Source organism: Scylla paramamosain, chromosome 21, assembly GCF_035594125.1.
Source record: "Scylla paramamosain isolate STU-SP2022 chromosome 21, ASM3559412v1, whole genome shotgun sequence".
Lineage (NCBI taxonomy): Eukaryota > Metazoa > Arthropoda > Malacostraca > Decapoda > Portunidae > Scylla > Scylla paramamosain.
Window position 1 is genome coordinate 3336073 of NC_087171.1, and position 25891 is coordinate 3361963.

The 25891-nt window shown below is 39.8% G+C and overlaps 1 protein-coding gene across 4 annotated transcripts in view; it reads left to right on the plus strand.

The window, feature by feature from the left end:
• Nucleotides 1–22297, plus strand: part of LOC135110864 (nephrin-like) — a 36483-nt gene extending 14186 nt beyond the window's left edge. For 3 of the 4 annotated variants that reach the window (XM_064023481.1, XM_064023479.1, XM_064023480.1), the window contains 11 exons: nt 2064–2272; nt 4682–4873; nt 6840–6989; nt 7342–7493; nt 8915–9059; nt 9842–9972; nt 10161–10320; nt 14046–14520; nt 14628–14773; nt 17981–18333; nt 21528–22297. In XM_064023481.1, the coding sequence (XP_063879551.1) occupies nt 4699–4873; nt 6840–6989; nt 7342–7493; nt 8915–9059; nt 9842–9972; nt 10161–10320; nt 14046–14520; nt 14628–14773; nt 17981–18333; nt 21528–22190 (2550 nt within the window). In that variant the 5' untranslated portion in view covers nt 2064–2272; nt 4682–4698 and the 3' untranslated portion in view covers nt 22191–22297. Of the gene's footprint in view, nt 1–2063; nt 2273–4681; nt 4874–6839; nt 6990–7341; nt 7494–8914; nt 9060–9841; nt 9973–10160; nt 10321–13199; nt 13626–14045; nt 14521–14627; nt 14774–17980; nt 18334–21527 lie in introns of those variants that run through there. The other variant, XR_010273468.1, reaches the window with a different exon arrangement.
• Nucleotides 22298–25891: the final 3594 nt, after the last annotated feature.

Genomic DNA, 25891 nt, shown 5'->3' on the forward strand with positions numbered 1-25891 from the left:
CACCGTGACCCAAGTACATCTCATCAAAGCTACGTGTAACTTGAGAGTTACGTTAAACAGTATTACATTACTTGCAATCATGTTAATTAATAATAATTCTAGTAATAATAATAATAATAATAATAATAATAATAATAATAATAATAATAATAATAATAATAATAATAATGATAATAATAATAGTAATAATAATAATAATAATAATAATAATAATAATAATAATAATAATAATAATAATATTAATAATTTATTAGTATTATTACTTTTTTTTTTTTACCATTATTTTTATTATCATAATTATCACTTATCTTTATATGACACTTCCACTTTCCACAGTGGACGCATCATTTTCCCCGGAAGGCTGCATATTCTGATTTCATTCAAAGGCGTAGCGTTATCTACTGACTACAAAAGTTAGGAGATTAGGTGATGAGAACAGCAACGACAATTTTACTGTTGTCAGCCTTTACGACACACAAATAGGGCATTAGAATACTTCAATAGCAGAAAATAAGTATAATTTGTGGAACGTTTGCATTTTGGGAGGAAGGGAAATGATCACGTGGATTGTGAATGTAACAACTCTTGATAAACAAAAAATTCGTATTTGCTTCAGTAGTGACATTACATTAACAAATAAGCAAAAGTCTGTTTTCCGCACGAGCTGTGTTGAATGTGACGACTGTCAATTTTTTTTTACCTCTTTCGTTATTCGGCTTTTGGAATTAGTGACCAGAACTTGGAAGTTTAACTTATATCAATTGAACAATGAAATACCGTACGAACTCGAGTGTTAAGTGAAATGTAAAAGCTTTTAAACCGAGCGTAATGTATTGTGTGCTTGTGACTCATTAGTATCACCATTAACACCAGGCTGTGTGGACTGGGGCGTCTTCATGGGTTGTCTTGTATTATTTCGCTCCTGGCTAGGGCGCCCTCAAAGGTTGTCTGGTTAACACTTCTTGGTTTCTATCGTGAAAAAATATTATCTCCTGCAGTAAGCTTTTGACTCTAAGTTCAGTGTGCACTTCAATACATAAGGATTCTTTAAAGTGCAGGTACTAGGTCGCCAACTTTTGTTCATTGGGTCGTCACTTCATAAACAGATATATGAACAACAAATGAAATATAAGTATGCATATGTGTGCGAGAGCGGGAATTGGTTTTCATATCAGGAGAAAGTGTGTACAGCTTATCACATCAAACTGGGTCGTGATGAAAAAAAGTTTAAAGAAAAATGCGGTGCCTACGTCACCAGGCCATTGTGTGATATCATTGCCATGTCTTGATTTCAAGAGATATCAAGATAGAAAATATAAACAGTGCTCTACATACGTATATTGGCATACATACCATACACAAGATGTAATAAAGAAGTAGTAAACATTCAAGCTAAACACCAATGTATTAAGTATAAGTAACACACACCTACAGTATACTGAGAAAAAAAAAAAACATAACTTACGCTATGCCAGTAAATAATTTTTAATAGTACATGATTTATATATATTTCTTTGTACAAATTTTGAATGGGTCCCTATTACTGATATACTTTACATATTCTAGTTGACCGTTTCATTTCATACATCCGTCTGACACAAATCTTCCTTAAGACTAAGTAAGTTGAAGAGGTGGTGTTGCATGATGGCCATCTCCCGTGTTGATATTATATATTTGAAGAGCTGGGTGAAATGCTTCTTGCAGCTTCCCTTATTTTCTTATGTTCTTATGATGTGGCTGAATAGGAATGAGTTTTGGAGTATAAAATATCAGTAATTCTTAAAATCTTAAAGATTTTAAATAAGAACAGTGGTAGTATCGTATTATTTTTACTTTCCCTGTGGTTCTGATTATTCTTTTTGTGAAGTAAATGTATTGGTTTTATTATATTTATACCCGCCACACCCAAAACAGCAATGCAATAATGTAAATAAGGATTCTCTCTCTCTCTCTCTCTCTCTCTCTCTCTCTCTCTCTCTCTCTCTCTCTCTCTCTCTCTCTCTCTCTCTCTCTCTCTCTCTCTCTCCGTATGGTATTTACGAACTCATTTGGTTTTCTCTCAGCTATGACGCTCGTTCGGGGAATTTCCATTCCGGCAAGAGTTGGGCCAACCCGAAGGTGTTGGGGACGAGGGCCTCCTTTGCCACTCACTCTGCCCCTCCTGTGCTGGTACTAAAGCCTGTCCTTCCCCACGACCAAGGAGAGTACACCTGCAGGATCGACTACCGCCTCTCTCCCTCTACTGTTGCTCTTGTTAATCTTACTGTCGCGAGTAAGTAAAAAATAGATACATACAATAGATATATAGGTAAATAAATAGCTAAGCATATAAGTAAATAGAATAAAACACAAAAGCAGCGAAGATCATATTACTACTCATATCTTTATTGCTTATTGATATATGGATAGGTTGCAGTTGTAATTTTTTTTTCTGAAATAGCTCGATCGAATGTCTATTCTAACATGTATGTACAAACATTCGCCTTTTTTTTTTTTTCTCCAGTCACTTATCTCTTGGCTTGTAAGGTTGCTAAGGTGACGCTAATCCTTTACGGCAAAGAACTTTATTTGTTTTTGTCTCATCATTAGTGGTTTTCAGAGTTCGGTGGTAGAATAAACTTGATTATGAGTGCTGAGTCAACAAGGAGCTTTTGTGAGAATATAAGACAAATTTAAGGAGAAGGGTGACGGAGGGACATACATAGATGCAAAAATACGTGTGTGCACATATTGCTGAGGGAAGGTATACTGGTTCTTGTAGCTTCCCTTACACTCTTGTGTAGTCGTGAGTTTTCTATCTGGCAGTGTTCAGTGGCCAGTTTCATTAGTGTGATTCGGTCATTCTTTCACATAGTGTGGGTTGGGAAATGATGTGTGTGAAGTGCTTCGTAATGGAGAGAGATCGGGATCCTGCTAGGACATGTGTGTGGCAAACACACACACACACACACACACACACACACACACACACGGTCGAATGCTTCGGAGAAAGAGAACGTTACTCTGGTTGTACTCACACACACACGCACACACGCACACACAGGGCAACTGTGTTGGCCAGAGAAGCCCCAGAGTAATGTAAGCTCCTTAATGAAGCAGCAGGGAGTAGCCTTGTGTCGTGCTGCTTGCTGCTGGGAGTTTGACAGCGGAACTCTTACTTGTGACTCGTTTGTTGCTCTTTGTGGCTCATGTTTGCCACTCATTACCACCACCATCACCGCCACCGGTACGATTAGCAAAACTAGTATCGCCAATATACATAATTTACCACCGAAATCACGAATACTGCCAAAAGCACCACCATCACCTGCAGAACTTAACTATCATTACCAACACCAAAATTATCACCACCACCATCACTAAGATCTTCAGTAAAACCGCCACCACCATCACCATCACCAAGATCTTCAGTAAAACCGCCACAACCACCACCACCACCATTTTCACCCCTACCACTACCACTATCACCATCAACTCCAGAATTACACCACCACTATTCCCATCATTCACCATCACCATCAACATCGGCAACAGGAAGGCAATAATAAGAAATAGTCATTATCATCATCACCATTATCGCCATTATCTTTAGCACCACCACCACCAGCACCATCACCACCACCACAACAGAATAGCGATATCGATAATATACACATCTGTTCTTAATTGCCAAGTATATAGATGTCAAAGACGTCAAGAGTTGTGATGTTTCCCAGTTTACACATTTGCGTCGTCACACTATTATCTTATTAGTTCGACTCGAGACTTAAAAATTGACATTTCTGTCTTTGTTTTGAATATCCATTTGTCCATTTTTGTAATGTGGTGGAGATTATTTAGCTCCTCGTTTATTGCACACACACACACACACACCACGGTCTTCTGATGGACCATATTTTCAAACAGTTCCGTGTCGCATTCCCACTACATCCAAAAGGCTCTTGTTGAAATTACACAGGTTTTTAAGAGTGTTTTTATGGTTCTAGTGACTGATTAACAACATTTCTACATAACAGAAGAAACGTTCTTGAGAACCCGGCTAATCATCTCTGTGGCCTTTGAAAATAGTCGCGGTGAGAGAGCAAATCGTTTCAGAATACGAGTCTATTTGGAGCTTCAGTCTTTAGAATAAAAAGATACTTGGCATATGCGACACTCTGAATGTGACAACAATTATCTATGTACTGCATGTGCGAGAACAAATCGCTCTTAAGTGAGTCTTGCGAAGAATAATGGGAGCCATGGCTTATTCGTAGACTAACATTGCAACTATTCAAGTTACGGTACACCTCCACCTGCGGTTGCAATCTCACAACCAAACCCACCCAAAGTGTCCTAACCCTTATTCCACCTCGAGCCTCATCCTTACCAAGTAGTGTATTTGGGGTTAGGTTAGGATGTAAATGTACATACATAGTATAACATCTGACACTGCCTTAGTACAGAGTTATTTTTAAGATGCAGAAATTAACATTGAGGATGTTCATAAATTGGTTCATGGAAAGTAAACTCCTATGCTTTATGTAAAAGATAGGTTCCATATATGCAAATTTTCTTTATCTCAGGTTTTCGAAGAACGTATAGGTAGTCCTGGCGTATATCGAGGCTCAAGTGTGTGTGTGTGTGTGTGTATTAATGATATCATTACAGTTTTCTGAAGGTGATTTGTACATTTCCGCAGTTCCTCCTGCGCCTCCGATGGTGATATGGCGTGGGGAGGGGGTGGCCGGCATGCTGGAACCCCTGAAGGAGGGCACCAGTGTTGAGCTATTGTGCCGCAGCGAAGGGGGACGTCCACCCCCACAATTGACATGGTGGTGGCGTGGTGCTCGACTACCCACCCGCCAGGCCTCCTCCCTCCACTCTTCCACTGGTACTGTCTGACGGCTGCTGCCTGCATGTAGGAGTTGTGGCTTGCAGAAATATGAATTACTGTCTTTGAAGAGTCTCATGATATTGAGAAAGACACTCACTGGGACATTTGTGCTATATATCTCGCACCTAACTCCTCTGGCTATAAAAATTCCCTTGATTATTCAACTTTTAAAGTGGAGCACATACTGCTGTCTTCCCTTTCGTGAGATCTCCATTCTTGGAGACTTCAATGTTAACCACCAGCTTTGGCTTTTCTCTCCCTTCACTGACCAACCTGGTGAACTAGCCTTTGACTTTCCTATTCTCCACGACCTAGAGCAGCTGGTGCAACATCCAACTCGTATTCCTGACTGTTTTGGAGATAAGCCCAACATTCTTGATCTTTTCCTAACCTCTAATCCTTCTGTTTATGGGGGTCACTGTCTTCTCCGTTCGGTTCCTCCAATCACAACCTCATATTTGTATCTTATCCTATTGCTCCAATCCCTCCTCAGGATCCTGCGAAGTGAAGGTGCCTCGTCATCTTTGACGTATCAAAAGCATTTGATAGAATTTGCCACAAAGCTTTGATTTCCGAATTATCCTACTGCGGCTGTTATCCTTCTCTCTGTAACTGCATCTCAAGTTTCCTTTTTGACATTCTATCACTGCTGTTGTAGACGGTCACTGTTCTTCTCCTAAGTCTATTAACAGTGGTGTTCCTCAGGGCTCTGTCTTGTCACCCAATTTCTTGCTATTATTCATCAATGATCTTCTAAGTAAAACTTCTTGTCCTATCTAGTCCTACGCGATTGATCCCACCCTTCACTTTTCCATGTCTTTTCGTAGATGTCCAATCCTTTAGGAAGTAAACAGCTCAAGCAGGAAAGCTACAGAATGTCTGACTTCGTATATCTCTAAAATTTCTGATTGGGGTAGAGCATACTTAGTAGATCTACACTGAAGATCTTCTTTCTGTCCTTTACTTATAATCTAAACTAGAAACTTCATAACCTCATTTCTAGATAAAAACAGGTCCTATGAAGTTGGGCGTTCTGAGTCGTCTCCGCCAGTTTTTTTTCTTAACCCTTCACCCCCCGCCCCCATCAAAGCTGTTAACTATGTACAGGGGCCTTATCCAACCATATATGGAGTATGCTTCTCATGTATGATGGGAGAGGTGGTTCCACAAGCTAGACAAGGCAGAATCAAAAGTATTTCTTCTTATCAACTTTAATTGTCTCCAACCCCTCTCTCCCAGCAATGTTACATCTCTTGCTATCTTTTACCGCTATTTTCATGCTAACTGCTCTTCTGATCTTGCTAACTGCATGCCTCCCCTCCTCCCGCGGCCTCGCTGCACAAGACTTTCTACTTTCTCTCACCACTATTCTGTCCACCTCTCTAATGCAAGAGTTAACCAGTATTCTCAATCATTTATCCCTTTCTCTGGGAAACTCTGGAACTTCATGTCTGCTTCCATATTTCCACCTTCCTATGACTTGAACTCTTTCAAGAGGAAGGTTACAAGACACTTATCCTCCAATATTTGATTAACTCATTTGAGCACTTTGGGAACTGATTGAAATGGAGCTTTTTTCAGTTTTTATTGTCCCTGGCCAATGGCCCCTTGACAGAAAGAAAAAAAAAAAGGATGGTGCAAGAAGCCGTTAGGCCTACACGTGGCAGTCTCTGTATGAAACATGTCCACCTATTTCCATCTATCATCCTCATCCATAAACTTCTATAATCTTTTAAAAGCTCTTTAATGACCCAGCACTAACAACCTGATTACTGGATCTAGTCCATTCATCTACCACTCTACTTGAAAACCAATTCCTTCCTATCTCTATTTCTAATCTAACTTTTCAAGTTTGAACCCATGATTTCATGTTCTATCTTGACAATTGACCTTTAGGATTTTGCTTACGTCACTTTTGCTATATCCCCTGTGCCACTTGAAGACCTGTGCTACCTGTCTCCAGGAGTGGTGGAATCTAGTCTCGTAATGAAAGCCTCGCGGGCCCTGCACGGCGCCACTCTCACCTGCCACGCCCAGACGCCCACGCCAGACAATGCCGCCGCCACAGCCCTGCCGCAGCCCCTCGCCTCCTCCGTCACCCTCAACGTGACCTGTACGTTCTGTGTGTGTGTGTGTGTGTGTGTGTGTGTGTGTGTGTGTGTGTGTGTGTGTGTGTGTGTGTGTGTGTGTGTGTGTGTGTGTTGTTGTTATTCTTGTTTTAGTATTGAAATCCATTTATTAGTTTTGTGACTCTTCAGTATACCTGTTGATGTTTCCAGTGTGTTCCATTGCCTGCAGACATCATCCTTAGCTACCCTTGCTACTTTATATGTAATTTTCAAACAACAGTGCTAGTCTGGCTCGCAGGCACTCTGCGTGTCATAGCCATATCAAGGTAATAGTTTGGCTCTTAACATTCGGGTGTGTGAATTAGGAACTTTACTGGTTTGTTCTCTTGTCCACAGTGCCGCCGCTGAGTGTAGAGATATTAGGTCCCAAAGAGCCCATCACTTCTGGAGTCAGTGTGAAGCTCGTGTGTCGTACATACGGATCCCACCCGCCCGCTCATGTCACTTGGTGGCAGGGAAACACCCGCCTCTCCGAGGTCACCTCCTTTGTAAGTAACTTATTGTTCTTGGGCCTCGTTCAGAGTATTTCGCATGAAGCAATGCCAGTGACATTACTCCATTCACGTGCTGTGGAAATAAAGCGTGCGTGCCATATTTCACGCGAATCAACCATTACTTGACACTTCTCGTAAGCACTGTTGCACTGTGTCAATATGGTGGACATGGTGATGTTTTCGATCTCTTTCTTAAAACATTAGTATATAATCTCTGTAGAAAGGTCTGTCTGCAATATGGGTGTGCCCATGTAAGAGAGATGTGGCGGACGTGGCAGCAAATGTGGAGGGGAGAGTAATATATTCCCAGTGTGGCAGAAAATGTAGAGGGGAATGTGAACATACTCGCAGTGTGGCCACAGCGGCAGGCAATTTTTCATTTCAAACATCTACTACATAAGTTATAAAAGTTACAGAAGTTGAGAATGTCAAGTGCTGTAGTGCTGAAATCAGTTGTCTTGTAGTGTAGAGCAGCATTTCTCAGCCGTGTTCCCTAGAATCCTAGTGTTCGGCAAGTGTTCCGCAAGAAACTGAAAGTAGGGTAATGCATTTTTGAGTAATTTTTTTTCCAACTTTATACTTGTAATTTTACTATATACGCATGGCATGTTGCTGGAAAATCCTTGAATATTATAATAAAAGCCTCAGCCTCTTATATCATTTAGAATTGTAATAACAATAATAGGGAATGTATTTAGCGATGTCTGTTTGGAGCCAGTGTGGAACTGTTTTCACTGGTTGGTGGACAGGATTCCTGTATCACTTGAGTGACTCAAAGGATTCAGGACGCAGGGCAGGCACGGTGTCCAGCTGTCTTTTCGGTGCCTCCCGGGGCACATCTATAATATGTACTACTCTCTGTCATCCACCTAAGTTATTCTTTTATATTTTATCCAGTATTTAGGACTGTTATATTAATTCTTATAATTTAAGTTTTTTTTTTTTTTCTCAGTTTATGAGAAGTAATTCTCTCATGGTTAGGTCTTCTGTTTACCTCTATTTGTTTCAGCTTTATTTGTTTGAGTTCGTGAATGAGAACATTGGTGTGGAGTCTCATAAACAGTTTGCATGTTTGTTTTTTTTTTTTTTTTTTGCCAATAAATTTAACAAAAAAGTGGGTAATTTCCCAGCCTGAACTAATTGCAGTTTCTTCGTATCAAAACTTAATATCACATGAATGTCGTAATTAAAAAAAGGAAAGAGAAATAAAAGGCACGGATTCCAAACCAGTATACTGGGTCACTTCCGCTCTAAACACAAATATCGTGTGATTCGCATGTCATTTAACAGAAATAATTTCTCAACAGGAAAATGTGTTTTCTAAAGTACATTTTCTAAATGTATTTTTCATAATGCGGCTATCCATCAAGAACTAAGATGTTGAATGGTATTATTCTTTCGTGATGTGTTTGCAGACTGACGACGGAGGAAATGTAACCACGGCGACGGTGACTCTAGCGGTGCGTCAGGAACACAATGGCGTCACGCTGGTCTGCACCGCCTCCAACCCATTGCTGCCTCACGCCTCCGTCACCGCCACCCGTACACTTGAGGTGTTCTGTGAGTGCTTCAAATAACATCCTCGCTTTTCCCATCACACTTTACAAATTGTAGTTATGCAATAGTTAAGTTTGCGTCTTAACGCAGACGCAAACAGTGACTGTTACGTAATACTTAATTAAACGAAGTTTGCTGTCAGTTCACTGAACTATGAAAGTAATGACAATACAACATAAATCCATTTTTTGTCTGCATTGCGTTGTAATAATTAAAGAATAGGCATAATATATATATATATATATATATATATATATATATATATATATATATATATATATATATATATATATATATATATATATATATATATATATATATATATATATATATATATATATATATATATATATATATATATATTTTTTTTTTTTTTTTTTTTTTTTTTTTTTTTTCGAGTATTTAGGACTGTCATATTAATTCATTTGATTTAAGTTTTTTTTTTATCTCAGTTTATGAGAAGTAATTGTCTCAAGGTCAGGTCTTCTGTTTTAATTATATATATATATATATATATATATATATATATATATATATATATATATATATATATATATATATATATATATATATATATATATATATATATATATATATTTTTTTTTTTTTTTTTTTTTTTTTTTTAGTAATCTAAATGTAAGAATAACTTCTTGAGATATATCTACTGTAGCATCAGCGTCCCAAGACGTGGGCTTGCTAGAACTTTCACAAGAAAGTCTTCAGGCGCTGCGTAATGTCTCTATACATACTTTACATGTGATGGCGATCCGTGGTAACGTGTCTAGACAAGCCAATGGTGGAGCTGCAGCTCGGTCGACACCTAGACGGCAGCCAACTCATGGAGGGTAATGATGTTTTCTTCGAGTGTCAAGTGAAGGCAAACCCGTCCGTGCTTCGCCTCTACTTCTACCACAACGTGAGTTTTCCCTCCTTCCTCCCGTCCATACCTCCTTGCCCTCACATCTTTCATCACACCAGGACCGAGATGCGTCTGTACAACCGCATATCTACACATGCCGTGACTTCTATAGTCATTTCTATAGTTCTATAGTCTTTCTATAGTGTCTCCAGTAATACGTCACTGCCTTTCATCTCCTGCCACAGGGAGCAGAGGTTGTCCAAGACCTAACTGCGGGCGTGGTGGTGAGTGGTAGGATGTTGGTGATGCGTCGATTACGGCGAGAGCAATCTGGCTATTACACCTGCGCCGCCGCCAACCAGGAAGGACACAACACCAGCAACGCAGTGCACCTCCTGGTTCAACGTGAGTATTCCTTGGCATATCTCTTCTAGCGAAGAGGATAGGATAGGATAGACAAAAATAAGAAGAGAACAATACTAAAAAAGACAGTGATAAAGACAATATAAAAGGATAAAACTACAGTACAGAAATAAAGAAGATGGAAATTTGATAGGTCTCGGAAAAACAGGTTCCAAGACCGACACCCGTGCTCATTGGTTCATCCTGGTCACGACACGCGTGCACGGAGAACCACGTCGCGTTACGCGTGGTCACTTCTTTCATAGGATCATTTTCTGAAACACTTCTGAGTCGCACCTCCAGTGCTTTCTTTCATAAGGTTCTACTTGAAGTTACACTGGTTTTTATGGCTCCAGCGACAAATTAACAAGATTTCTATATTATTAAAAGGAGTAACAGTCTTGAGAATTATTATTAAAAGGAGTAACAGTCTTGAGAACCTGGCTAATCATTTATGTGGCCTTTAAAAGAAGACATGACGTCTCTGAATACGGGCCTACATCAAATCGGATATGTTCATACGTACCGAGGTTTGAATATAATTAATTTCCGATCAGGAAAACTTTGAAGCCAATCCTACCCAGGAGTCTCTTTTGTCCCTCGCCAGAAGTTATTCAATCTAGCAAATTCCTTTTCCTCGCATTAAATCCATTGCCTTCCGTGCCGAAAATTCACGGGCAGGATCGCACATGTGCAATCATCCAGTCACCGCTAGTGTCTGCTGAATAGCCATGAAACCCGTTTTGCCGTAATGAGGTAAAGAACCATTCGTAATAGAGACTTGTAAAGCAAATGATAAGGAAAGGAACAAAGACAAATGAAACATGGAAGATGAATACCAACAGACAAAGACTGAGAGAGAGAGAGAGAGAGAGAGAGAGAGAGAGAGAGAGAGAGAGAGAGAGAGAGAGAGAGAGAAATAGGAAAAAGGATAAGGACGGCAACAAGAACATAGGGAGAGGAGAAAAACTTTATTTATTAATTTATTGATGTTTATTGTCTTTTCTTAATTTTATGAAAACAAAACAAAACTTGGAAGTAACAGCGTGCCTGGCCAGTTCACTTTTACTTACATTACTCGACCAAAAAAATATTTCTCCCACAGACGATATTTCTTTGGTGAAGATAAAATTTGGATTTCCATTGTAAGCAATCACCTTGTCAGTGAACAACTGGTCGAAAGTTTACCTGCACCCAATCTGTTAAGTCAAAGGTAGTTGCCAGCTTTTTCGAAAATTAATCTTTCTTTGGCTATACTATTCTACATCCTATATATATATATATATATATATATATATATATATATATATATATATATATATATATATATATATATATATATATATATATATATATATATATATATATATATATATATATATATATATATATATATATATATATATATATATATATAAGAGGGCAACTGGCCAAACCCAAAAAAAAAAAAAAGAAAGAGGTAAAAAAGGCCCTCGAATTGCCAGTTACCATGTAGAATGGTAAAAAAAAAAAAAAAAAAACAGGATAAGTGTCTTGAAACTTCTCTCTTGAAAGGGTTCAAGTCATAGAAAGGAGGAAATACAGAAGCAGGAATAAAGTTCCAGAGTTTACTAGAGAAAGGGATGAATGATTGAGAATACTGGTTAACTATTGCATTAGAATAGGGGTGAGAGAAAGAAGAAAGTCTTGTGCAATGAGGCCGCGGGAGGAGAGGAGGCATGCAGTTAGCAAGATCAGAAGAACAGTTAGCATCAAAATAGCGGTAGAAGATAGCAAGAGATGCAACACTGCGGCGATGACAAAGAGGCTGAAGACAGTCAGTTAGAGGAAAGGAGTTGATAAGACGAAAAGCTTTAGATTCACCCTGTCTAAAATAGCGTTATGAGTGAAACCCCCCAATATATGTGAAGCATACTCCATACATGGACGATAAGGCACTGTACAGAGTTAGCATTCGGGGTGGGGGGGTGAGAAGAACTGGCGGAGACAAATCAGAACACCTAACTTCATAAAAGTTTCAGCTAGAGATGTGATGTGAAGTTTCCAGTTTAGATTTTAAGTAAAAACAGAAAAAAAAACAGACCGAAAATGTTCAGTGTAGGAGAGTGTCATTGATGAAGGGAGTATAGTTGTCTGGAAGGTTGTGTCGAGTTGATAGATGGAGGAATTGAGTTTCTGAGGCATTGAACAATACTAAGTTTGCTCTGCCCCAATCAGAAATTTTAGAGAGATCAAAAACTCAGGTGTTCTGAGGCTTCCATGTGTGAACTGTTTACTTGTTGAAGGATTGGACCTCTATGAAAAGACTTGGAAAAGTACAGGTTGGTATCATCAGCGTAGGAGTGGATAGGACAAAAAGTTTGGTTTAGAAGACCATTGACAAATAATAGGAAGAGAGTGGATGACAGTACAGAACCCTGAGGAACACTGTATTAGATCATTCTGCTTCTATTAGTAATATGGTCTGACCATTTTGAATTGAGCGTTTGGGCGTTGTCATTTCCTAGGATTCCCCGACCTGCGGCGATGCCAAACTTTGTACTGGGCCAATTACCGGATTAGAGCCTATGTGTCACTGATAACCTCACTCTCCAAACACCACCTCTCTCTCTCTCTCTCTCTCTCTCTCTCTCTCTCTCTCTCTCTCTCTCTCTCTCTCTCTCTCTCTCTCTCTCTCTCTCTCTGCATATACAATCTACATTTCATGCAAATTTATTTTCACCAGAGATCTATACTTGCTTATGAATCATTAGAGTTTGAGAAAGAAAATCTCCTGCCTGTCAGTCAGTCACACTACCTCTCTCTGTCTCTCTCTCTCTCTCTCTCTCTCTCTCTATTTAGAGAGAGAGAAACCATTTAATGGCCCCCTCTCTCTTTTACAGATATTGACGGTGTGACAGTCGGAGCCGACGCAGTTGATGTCAGCAAGGTTAGGAGAGGGATTCGTCGATTTCAGAGTGGCGACAGAGATGTGAGCGACAAACCGCGCCCCGGACGCCCATGCACAGCCACCACTCCGGAAAATGAAGCGGGCCTCGATCAACTCATCCGGGCTAATCGGCGGATAATGGTGACTGAAATGCGTGCCGAGTTGGATGTGGGTGATGGTGCAATGGAAACGATGTTGTCCTCCCTAGGGTACAGAAAAGTTTGTGCCTGGAGGGTTCCACGGATGTTTACGCAGGAGTAAAATGACCACTGGCTGTGCATGGGCGTCCGGAGCGCGGTTTGTCACTCACATCTCTGTCGCCGCTCCTGAATCGACGGACCCATCTCCTAACTGTGCTGACATCAACTTCGTCGGCTCCGTAAATATTCACCAAGGATTGTGAATGTCGATTGGTTCAACTTCTGCATGGAGGAATTCAATGACACATCTTTACATGCTTCTGACGCACGTCCATGACATGGGTTGCTTTCTTTCACTGTCACACCGTCAATATCAATAACAAAGAGATGAAAATTTCATGTTATTAGTGCAAACGTTCAGTCATCATAACAATGCCATAAGCAATTCCCTCTGACCCCTTGGGGTGGAATAAAAAAAAAAGTATATATATATATATATATATATATATATATATATATATATATATATATATATATATATATATATATATATATATATATATATATATATATATATATATATATATATACATATATATATAATTGACCGTATTAATGTTAAACTGAATTTAGTATCAGCGAATTTTCTTACGTGACAGATGCCCCTGTGTGTGCCGGAGCTGATCTACAGCGAACTTTAGGCGTGGCTCGAACCACGCCCGTCACAGTTACGTGTAGGGTGGAAGCAGAGCCTGCCCAAGACCTATCCTGGTCTTGGGTGAGGACACTAGAGGACGGGCAGGAGCATCCCATTCCTGCAGCGGACGTTGAAAGTGTTGGACTCACTTCCAGCGTAGAGGTGATGGTGATGTCCACACAGGACTACGGGAATCTGTTGTGTAAGGCGAGCAACGCTGTGGGAAGACAGCAGGAGCCGTGTGTCGTACGTCTAATACCTGCAGGACCTCCTGACCCGCCTGCTAATTGTTCCGCTGCCCCATCCGAGCCCCAGGACGCAGCAGCCTTCACACTTTCACTGGCCGTGGTCTGTTTCGAGGGATTTGATGGCGGCCTCCCGCAACAGTTCCTGCTGGAGGCGTGGCAGAGCGGTCTTGCCATGGCCAATATGACCAGGTGATACTTATTTTTCATTTATGTTTATCGTCATACATTTAAACTGAACTTATTAAAGGTACTGAGACCCAATCACATGCTATTATAAACTCATTGTATATACACAGCGATTTCCCAGAGTGGGAGGTGGATAGACTAGAAAGTGGACTGGACACTACACTCTTCATTGTCGCCTTCAACGCTCGTGGATCAAGCGACAAACTACTACTAGAGGTACCAACTGCTCGTGCACAGCAGCAGGCCGCCGCCCCAGGTGGGTACACTCATACAGAAGTGACAGACTAAACCTCAAGCACCCACACTGTCCCGCGAGACTCTGTTCTGGAACACTCTCTCTCTCTCTCTCTCTCTCTCTCTCTCTCTCTCTCTCTCTCTCTCTCTCTCTCTCTCTCTCTCTCTCTCTCTCTCTCTCTCTCTCTCCATATATATATATATATATATATATATATATATATATATATATATATATATATATATATATATATATATATATATATATATATATATATATATATATATATATATATATATATATATATATATATATATATATATATATATATATATATATATATATATATATATATAAGCACTGATCCAGTGCTTCAGACCTCAGTGGGAGTAATTATCGTTTCGGCAGGTGTCTACTACCCTCTTATATGATATATATATATATATATATATATATATATATATATATATATATATATATATATATATATATATATATATATATATATATATATATATATATATATATATATATATATATATATATATATATATATATATATATATATATATATATATATATATATATATATATTTATTTATTTATTTATTTATTTATTTATTTATGTAAGAGTGTCACTGGCCGAGAGCAACAGACAATTCGTTAAAAAAAGGCCCATTTAAATGCCAGTTATCAGACCAATGCCAAATAAAATGATCAAATAGCAGAGGATAAATGTCTTGAAACCTCCCTCTTGAAAGAGTTCAAGTCATAGGAGGGAGGAAACACAGAAACTGGCAGGGAGTTGCAGAGTTTACCAGAGAAAGGGATAAATGATTGAGAATACTGGTTAACTTTTGCATTAGAGAGGTGGACAGAATAAGGGTGAGGGAAAAAGAAAATCTTGTGCAGCGAGGCTGCGGGAAAGGGGGAGACATGCAGTTAGCAAGATCAGAAGAGCAGTTAGCATGAAAATAGCGGTAAAAGACAGCAAGAGATGCAACATTGCGGTGATGAGAGAGAGGCTGAAAGCATTCATTTAAAGGAGAGGATTTGATAAGACGAAAAGTTTTTTATTCTACTCCGTCTAAAAGACCGGTATGAGTGGAGTACATGTGAAGTATACTCCATACATGAACGGATAAAGCCCCTGTGCAGAATTAGCAGTTGGGGTGGTGAGAAAAAACTGGCGAAGACGATTCAGAACGCCTAACTTCATAAAAGATGTTTTAACTGGAGGTGAGATGTGAAGTCATATATATATATATATATATATATATATATATATATATATATATATATATATATATATATATATATATATATATATATATATATATATATATATATATATATATATATATATATATATATATATATATATATATATATATATATATATATGTTTTTTTTTTTTTCTTCTTCTTTTGTTTTTCTTGAAGCCATATGAGGTTAAAGGCTATAACACATTCTTCTTTATTTATTTTCTTTTGTATGGTCTCTATTTCAGCGCTCAGCTTAGTCCCTCTCACAGCTTACTGGCTACGGCTAAACCATTATAAGAAGTCTCTCACTACACTCCCGTCTACCATCCTCCTCCTTCCAATCTCTCGAAGCGGCACAGAACGAAGCCATAACGGCAATACTCGGTACGCCCCGCTGGATATCCAGCATCACTCTAAGAGAATAGCGCGACCTTCCAACGATGCAACATCAGATATACGCCAGCTCCACCCCACCGCCCTGACTTGCGATTGAGCACGCTGCCGCTGACGCTGCACGCATCTTAGGTGTGGCCGAAGACGTCCGCTGCGGACCCGACAGACGACCACGTAACTTCCATCCGCTCCCCCTACCCCCCTTCACGGACTCTTCTTATCAACACCACAGAGTCCGTCCTCTCTCGACCCAAAGAGCTGATCCCTTCACTCCTCCGACAAGAGGCTCTGGAGGAAATTGCTGCTGCCAGGAACCCTTGTGTCCGGCTGTACTTCATGGACGGGTCAGTTGGGTCCAGCGGAGCCGCCGGTGCAGCAAGTGTCTGTGGTGCAGAAACTCTTGCACACCGTCTTCTTGACCATACATCCCCTACGCCCTACAACACGCCCACCAACACCCTACAGACGAAATCTACATCTATACCGACTCCCTCGCAGCACTCCGCACACTGAAGCAGCGACACTCACACGATAGTCACCAGCTCCTATCCAGTATACAACATCTTTCTACTCTATACAAAGACGAGACACCTGTGGCATGCCATTGGGTTCCGGGCCATGTAAACTTCCCAGGGAATGAGAAGACCGACTTTACAGCGCTGTCTCCATCAAAACCGAGACCGACAGGTCAGCCCTCTCTACTACTCACCAAATGCTCAACAACGCCGTCGAGGAAGGATCCAGATCCGCCTACTGGGATACTGCTGCAACGAGGGAAAGAAAGGGCGAACTCCCAGCAAGTCTGCCCTCCCGGCTGCGGAAAAATATCACAAGGCTCTGCCTTGAATATCTCTGCAAGCCTGAACCTTGCCCTCACTGCCTACACACCCCGGATGAACCTTTAGCGCATTACATCCTTCACTGCCCTGCAACAGCAGCACTCCGACTAGGCACTGAAGAAGCTAATGGTTTCCGATTGGGAGAGAGCAGCAAACATGGTGGGTTCTGTCAACACTGCCACACTTCTACACACACTACACCACCACAATCCCCCGCGCTAAACCCTTACTAATTCCCAGATCTTACTGACGGGTTCCCCATAGCCCATGTCTCTCCCAAGAGACAAACAAAACACACACACACACACACACACACACACACACACACACACAGACATACTGCCGCCAGATTCAGCCTGAAGATGGAACATGATTCCAAAACGTCGCTACCCTTTACCCAACAACTACAACAACTACTTGACGAACACCGAAAAACAGCTGGGCAAATAAGAACCGTACAAAAGAAGATAAATAAAGGAAAATGTGTTATAGCCTTCAACCTCGTATGCCTTCAAGAAAATATTCTGCCTGGTTACACAAATATCTATCTATCTATTTATCTATCTATCTATCTATCTATCTATTTCTCTCTCTCTCTCTCTCTGTATATATATATATATATATATATATATATATATATATATATATATATATATATATATATATATATATATATGAACTAAGTAACTGTTGTACTAAGCTTCGAGATGAATATCTGACATCCCTTTCAGAGTCAGAATCCTTGGGAGTGCCTACGCTTCTGGGCGCAGCCGCAGGCGTTGTTGCTGTGTTGCTGCTGTCGTTGACGGTGAGCGTAATGCTTGCACGCCACAGCCGCTTATGCCGTACCAAGGGCGCCATCCAGGACCTATCCCCGGCAGGCACGCCTAGAGGCAGCGTGTGGGAGTGTTACGAGCCTCAGTCAAGTCCCTGTTCCCGAAACCACCAGATCGTCGAAGGAGAGGCACACGCCCAGTCTTACACAAGCCTTCTTGAAACATACCCTGACTCTCCAAGGAAATACTTAAACAGTCACATACTGAATTACTCCACCAAACTTGATAACGTTGAATTTTCATGTCAAGTAAGTCAATGAGGCTTTTACACATACACACTCAATGGTATCCCAGTTCAGTTGTCGCGGGTTGCAAGGTGGTGTTGAGAAGGGATCAGATACCGAGCTCTCCTGTGTTGAGAATGAAAATGAGAGGAGGATGGATGGATGGATGAGTGGATATATATATATATATATATATATATATATATATATATATATATATATATATATATATATATATATATATATATATATATATATATATATATATATATATCCACTCATCCATCCATCCTCCTCTCATTTATATATATATATATATATATATATATATATATATATATATATATATATATATATATATATATATATATATATATATATATATATATATATATATATATATATATATATATATATATATATATATATATATATATTTTATTTTTTTTATTTTTTTTTTTTTATGTAGGAAGGACACTGGCCAAGGGCAACAAAAATCCAATAAAAAAAATGCCCACTGAAATACCAGTCCCACAAAAGGGTCAAAGCAGTGGTCAAAAATTGATGAATAAGTGTCTTGAAACCTCCCTCTTGAAGGAATTCAAGTCATAGGAAGGTGGAAATATAGAAGCAGGCAGGGAGTTCCAGAGTTTACCAGAGAAAGGGATGAATGATTGAGAATACTGGTTAACTCTTGCGTTAGAGAGGTGGACAGAATAGGGGTGAGAGAAAGAAGAAAGTCTTGTGCAGCGAGGCCGCGGAAGGAGGGGAGGCATGCAGTTAGCAAGATCAGAAGAGCAGTTAGCATGAAAATAGCGGTAGAAGACAGCTAGATATGCAACATTGCAGCGCTGAGAGAGAGGCTGAAGACAGTCAGTTAGAGGAGAGGAGTTGATGAGACGAAAAGCTTTTGATTCCACCCTGTCTAGAAGAGCAGTATGAGTGGAACCCCCCCAGACATGTGAAGCATACGAGTACTCCATACATGGACGGATGAGGCCCTTGTACAGAGTTAGCAGCTGGGGGGGTGAGAAAAACTGGCGGAGACGTCTCAGAACACCTAACTTCATAGAAGCTGTTTTAGCTAGAGATGAGATGTGAAGTTTTCAGTTCAGATTATAAGTAAAGGACAGACCGAGGATGTTCAGTGTAGAAGAGGGGGACAGTTGAGTGTCATTGAAGAAGAGGGGATAGTTGTCTGGAAGGTTGTGTCGAGTTGATAGATGGAGGAATTGAGTTTTGGAGGCATTGAACAATACCAAGTTTGCTCTGCCCCAATCAGAAATTTTAGAAAGATCAGAAATCAAGCGTTCTGTGGCTTCCCTACGTGATATGTTTACCTCCTGAAGGGTTGGACGTCTATGAAAAGACTTGGAAAAGTGCAGGGTGGTATCATCAGCGTAGGAGTGGATAGGACAAGAAGTTTGGTTTAGAAGATAATTAATGAATAATAAGAAGAGAGTGGGTGACAGGACAGAACCCTGAGGAACACCACTGTTAATAGATTTAGGAGAAGAACAGTGACCGTCTACCACAGCAGCAATAGAACGGTCAGAAAGGAAACGAGATGAAGTTACAGAGAGAAGGATAGAAACTGTAGGAGGGTAATTTGGAAATCAAAGCTTTGTGCCAGACTCTATCTAAAGCTTTAGATATGTCCAAGGCAACAGCAAAAGTTTCATCAAAATCTCTAAAAGAGGATGACCAAGACTCAGTAAGGAAAGCCAGAAGATCACCAGTAGAGCGGCCTTGACGGAACCCATACTGGCGATCAGATAGAAGGTTGTGAAGTGATAGATGTTTAAGAATCTTCCTGTTGAGAATAGATTCAAAAACTTTAGAAAGGCAGGAAATTAAAGCAATAGGACGGTCACCCTTTTTAGGAACAGGTTGAATGTAGGCAAACTTCCAGCAAGAAGGAAAGGTAGATGTTGACAGACAGAGCTGAAATAGTTTGACTAGGCAAGGTGCAAGCACGGAGGCACAGTTTCGGAGAACAATAGGAGGGACCTCATCAGGTCCATAAGCCTTCCGAGGGTTTAGGCCAGCGAGGGCATGGAAAACATCATTGCGAAGAATTTTAATACGTGGCATGAAGTAGTCAGAGGGTGGAGGAGAGGGAGGAAAAAGCCCAGAATCGTCCAAGGTAGAGTTTTTAGCAAAGATTTGAGCGAAGAGTTCAGCTTTAGAAATAGATGTGATAGCAGTGGTGCCATCTGGTTGAAATAAAGGAGGGAAAGAAGAAGCAAAGTTATTGGAGATATTTTTGGCTAGATGCCAGAAGTCACGTGGGGAGTTAGATCTTGAAAGGTTTTGACACTTTCTGTTAATGAAGGAGTTTTTGGCTAGTTGGAGAACAGACTTGGCATGGTTCCGGGCAGAAATATAAAGTGCATGAGATTCTGGTGATGGAAGGCTTAAGTACCTTTTGTGGGCCACCTCTCTATCATGTATAGCACGAGAACAAGCTGTGTTAAACCAAGGTTTAGAAGGTTTAGGACGAGAAAAAGAGTGAGGAATGTACTCCTCCATGCCAGACACTATCACCTCTGTTATGCGCTCAGCACACAAAGACGGGTCTCTGACACGGAAGCAGTAGTCATTCCAAGGAAAATCAGCAAAATATCTCCTCAGGTCCCCCCAACTAGCAGAGGCAAAATGCCCGAGGCACCTTCGCTTAGGGGGATCCTGAGGAGGGATTGGAGCGATAGGACAAGATACAGATACGAGATTGTGATCGGAGGAGCCCAACGGAGAAGAAAGGGTGACAGCATAAGCAGAAGGATTAGAGGTCAGGAAAAGGTCAAGAATGTTGGGCGTATCTCCAAGACGGTCAGGAATACGAGTAGGGTGTTGCACCAATTGCTCTAGGTCGTGGAGGATAGCAAAGTTGTAGGCTAGTTCACCAGGATGGTCAGTGAAGGGAGAAGAAAGCCAAAGCTAGTGGTGAACATTGAAGTCTCCAAGAATGGAGATCTCTGCCAAAGGGAAGAGGGTCAGAATGTGCTCCACTTTGGAAGTTAAGTAGTCAAAGAATTTCTTTTATATATATATATATATATATATATATATATATATATATATATATATATATATATATATATATATATATATATATATATATATATATATATATATATATATATATATATATATATATATATATATATATATATATATATATATATATATATATATATATATAATTTTTTTTTCAGGTTAGCGATTCGTGCAGTGACTCCAGTTGTGACTCCAAGGCTGAGTCAGTGGTGGAAGTATCAGAACTCAATCGGCAGTGCTGGCCTAGACAAGATGGTAAAGTCCTAGCGAACTCAAGGGCAGATTACTTCGCAATACCCACCAGAGCGTCCCCACGACAGACACCCCTTGATAGCCATGTGTTACTACCACGGAATGGAAACCTCTTCTCCAGCACACCCTGTCATGTCATCTGCCCTCCCCCGGATACCCATAAACTGGCGGGTCACGGCAATGGGTGTGGTAGGAATATTTTAGAACCTCACCATAAAAGAAACTTAATACCATTCAAGAGTAGTGAGAAAACAGTGGTGTTGCAGCATCCCGGGTATCCTACCGCCACGCATGAACTTCAAACACGTCCTACGAATAAGAGTAACAGAAGGGCCAGATACGAATTACTCCACACAGCCAGAAAACCTCCACGCACGTTCAGTCAGACTTCCATCCCCAGCTACCCGCCAACGCGTGGCTCTTACACATCTTTGTGTTCCTCCTCTAGTCAGCCAGTGCCACACATCATCATTTCGGAAGATCCTTCAGAATGGGGATGCCCACGCGCTCCATTAGCAGAAGATGAAGTGCAAGACGCTTACGTACTTTCGCAGCCAAATGGAGGATAAATGAACAAAACGGTTTCCAGACCGTTTGTTGTGCACTTTGTTTGTTGTGCTCTGTAAATGTCTTGATGAAAGTTGTAAAAAAAAATAAATAAATGAATAGAAACAGCAACCACTCAATCCATCAGTGATCCATTCATCTGCTACTGGCTGCTCAAGAATTCATCATCTCATTGACAATAAACTTGATGAAACATTGTCATAGATTACAACATTGTCTTCCACTTAAAATTTATTACAGTTCTCCATCGTGATGATGAGTCACAGAACTTAAAAAAAAAAAAAAAAAAGGGAAAAAAAAGCTGAGAAAGCTTCCATCCAGATAATATAAGCTGTAGTGTGTCGCTAAACAATTCGGGTTTCTGCTGATGTGAATGCCTTCGAAGTTGTCAACTTGCTGCACAAAACATTCATGTCTTTACACTGCCTAAAATTTTTCCAGAGAGCTCAGCAAAGGAAGCCAGCAGTCTCGCCTCCTGCAAGTTATTATAGAAAAAGTCAGTGTCTTTGTCGTCGGTGATGTATGTGCTAGTGACGTGATTATGGTGAATCAAACCCCGACCTGGAGCATATGTTAGGTTAAATCTACAATTGCCTTTTATTAACACATATTTTTTTTATATCCTAAGTTCTTAGAACAAGGTTATATTTGTCATATAATTGTGTTCTTGCTTAAAATTACATATTTCAATTATAATTTTTTCTATTTTCTCTTCCCTAGAAAAATAAGATTCATTATGATACTCACTTGTTGGAGGTATATAACGCTTTTTTTTTTTTTATCTAATTCTTATATTACGTATACACTTTATTTTAAGAAGGTGGCATTAAAACTTTCTCAATGTGAAAAGGGATAAACTGTTAACATACCGAGTGTACTTTTTGAGCTTTATCTTAAGTTTCTCTTTCACTTCCTTGACAGAGAAGTAGAGTATGATGGTTATACCTATGTAGGAGACACGAGACATCTGCTGATGCAGTTAATTAAACGCTCCGCAGCAGGGAGGCACATACATAGGGGCGAAGAAATGCTGCCAGCCCACTGCTTACCCTCTCCTTGTCCTCTTTATCAGTTTCCTTTTAGGTCTTAATAAAACATTATGATGTAAATAGATTTCTTGGATTTACTGAAGGCGTTGATTATCTAAGTTCGGTTTAGTTAAATTGGAAAGTTGGCAAAAATGAAAAAGTAAGGAGGAAGGGAAGCTGGCAGCTGGAGTCAGTCAGTCAGCTGTAGCACGGTGGTGGCACGGTGGTAGAAGAAGTCAGTCAGCTGGTTGGCGAGATGAAAGCAATTTATACACAGGTTGTCACGGAATTATATAAAATCATGTGAAAATTACATTCCCTGCCTGCCCGTATTTCCTCCTTCTTATGACTTGAACTCTTTTAAGAGGGAGGTTTCAAGACACTTACACTCTAAATAATTTCTTTTGACCTGCTTTTGGGACTTGCACTCTAGTGCGCCTTTTTTTCATTTTTTTTTTTCTTGGCCAGTACCCCATTTACATAAATTAAAGTTAGATAAAACGTGTATTCCTTACAAGAAAAAAATACCATCCTTATTCGGAGTACACAAATATTATAGAACAAAACCGTTACTAAAAGCTTTAATGATTCCCTCGCTGGAGTTCCATGTTGATATAATGAATATGGAATTTTTCATGCCAGGTTTTTCTAAGTAACTGAAGAGCAAGACCATTTTATTTATACTGTCTTGATAAACTCTAAATGACAGAAATTTTAATCAAACAGGCTTATTTGGTAGAGTTATGGACATTTGTGTAAAGCATGATATAAATTTTGTGAAATATATTTTTTATTCAAACTATGAAAAGAGGCAAAATATGATGTGAAGCAGTCAAGTCTTGTAAATGAATGGCTATCTGACAGTGTTCGTACCTTTCTGGCGAGTGGTGATCCATTTAATAAATATGTTAATATTTATTATAATAACAAATGTATTAAATGGATCACCACTCGATAGAATATAATACATATGTTAATATAATAAATATTAACATATTTATTAAATGGATCACTACTCGCCAGAAAGGTACGAACACTGTCAGATAGCCATTCATTTACAAGACTTGACTGCTTCACATCATATTTTGCCTCTTTTCATAGTTTGAATAAAAAATATATTTCACAAAATTTATATCATGCTTTACACAAATGTCCATAACCCTACCAAATAAGCCTGTTTGATTAAAATTTCTGTCATTCAGAGTTTATCAAGACAGTATAAATATAATGGTCTTGCTCTTCAGTTACTTAGAAAAACCTGGCATGAAAAATTCCATATTCATTATATCAACATGGAACTCCAGCGAGGGAATCATTAAAGCTTTTAGTAACGGTTTTGTTCTATAATATTTGTGTACTCCGAATAAGGATGGTATTTTTTCTTGTAAGAAATACACGTTTTATCTAACTTTAATTTATGTAAATGGGGTACTGGCCAAGAAAAAAAAAATGAAAAAAAAAAAAGGCCCACTAGAGTGCGTCCCAAAAGCAGGTCAAAAGAAATTATTTAGAGAGTAAGTGTCTTGAAACCTCCCTCTTAAAAGAGTTCAAGTCATAAGAAGGAGGAAATACGGCAGGCAGGGAGTTCCAGAGTTTACCAGAGAAAGGGATGAATGACTGAGAATACTGGTTAACTCTTGCATTAGAAAGGTGGACAGAATAGGGATGAGAGAAAGTAGAAAGTATTGTGCAGTGAAGCCGTGGGAAGAGCGAAGACATGCAGTTAGCAAGATTAGAAGAGAAGTTAGCATGAAAATAGCGGTAGAAAATAGCAAGAGATGCAACATTGCTGGGAGAGAGAGAGAGAGAGAGAGAGAGAGAGAGAGAGAGAGAGAGAGAGAGAGAGAGAGAGAGAGAGAGAGAGAGAGAGAGAGAGAGAGTGAAGACAGTTAGAAGAGAGGAGTTGATCAGACAAAATGCTTTTAATTCCTCTGTGTATAAAATGAGTGGAACTCCCCATACATACGAGTATGAAGCATACTCCATAGATGGCCGGATAAAGCCACTGTGCTGAAGTAGCAACTGTAGTATGAAAAAACTGACGGAGACGACTCAGAACACCCAGTACTTGGAAGAGGCAGTATGCATCTGCTGAAATGATAATTACTTCCACTGAGGTCTGAAGCACTGGATCAGGGGATGTTGTGAACTTAACAGTATCCCAGCTGTGACCTCACTGAATGTTTCCTTTTCTCTCTCAACACAAGGGAGCAGCCACACCCTGCCCTCTAAAGACAACTCTCTCCCTTCACACAAAACTGCATGCACCTAATTACATCCACACCCTTCACTCAAAATTCTAAATTAAATATGGTGACTCCTACACCAGCCTCGGAGTCACCATCTGGGGAGAAGACCACAAATGTCCCTAGGTAGGACTGCTCATCTAGTACCTTGAGACCCCATAAACTTTTTCTTAAATAACTTCTGCAACATTCGCAGCCTTATATCTAATTTTCAATCTGCAGAACACCACCCCTCCTTTACTAAACTACATCTTCTTTTCCTCACTGAAACACTGGTGTCCGACTTTTGTTCCTTTTTTTTGGTGATCTCCATTCTAGCAGACTTCAATGTTCATCACCAGCTTTGGCTTTCCTTTCCCTTCACTTCATCCTGGTGAACTAGCCCTTAATTTTGCTATCATCCACAACCTAGAGTAACTGGTGCAACAC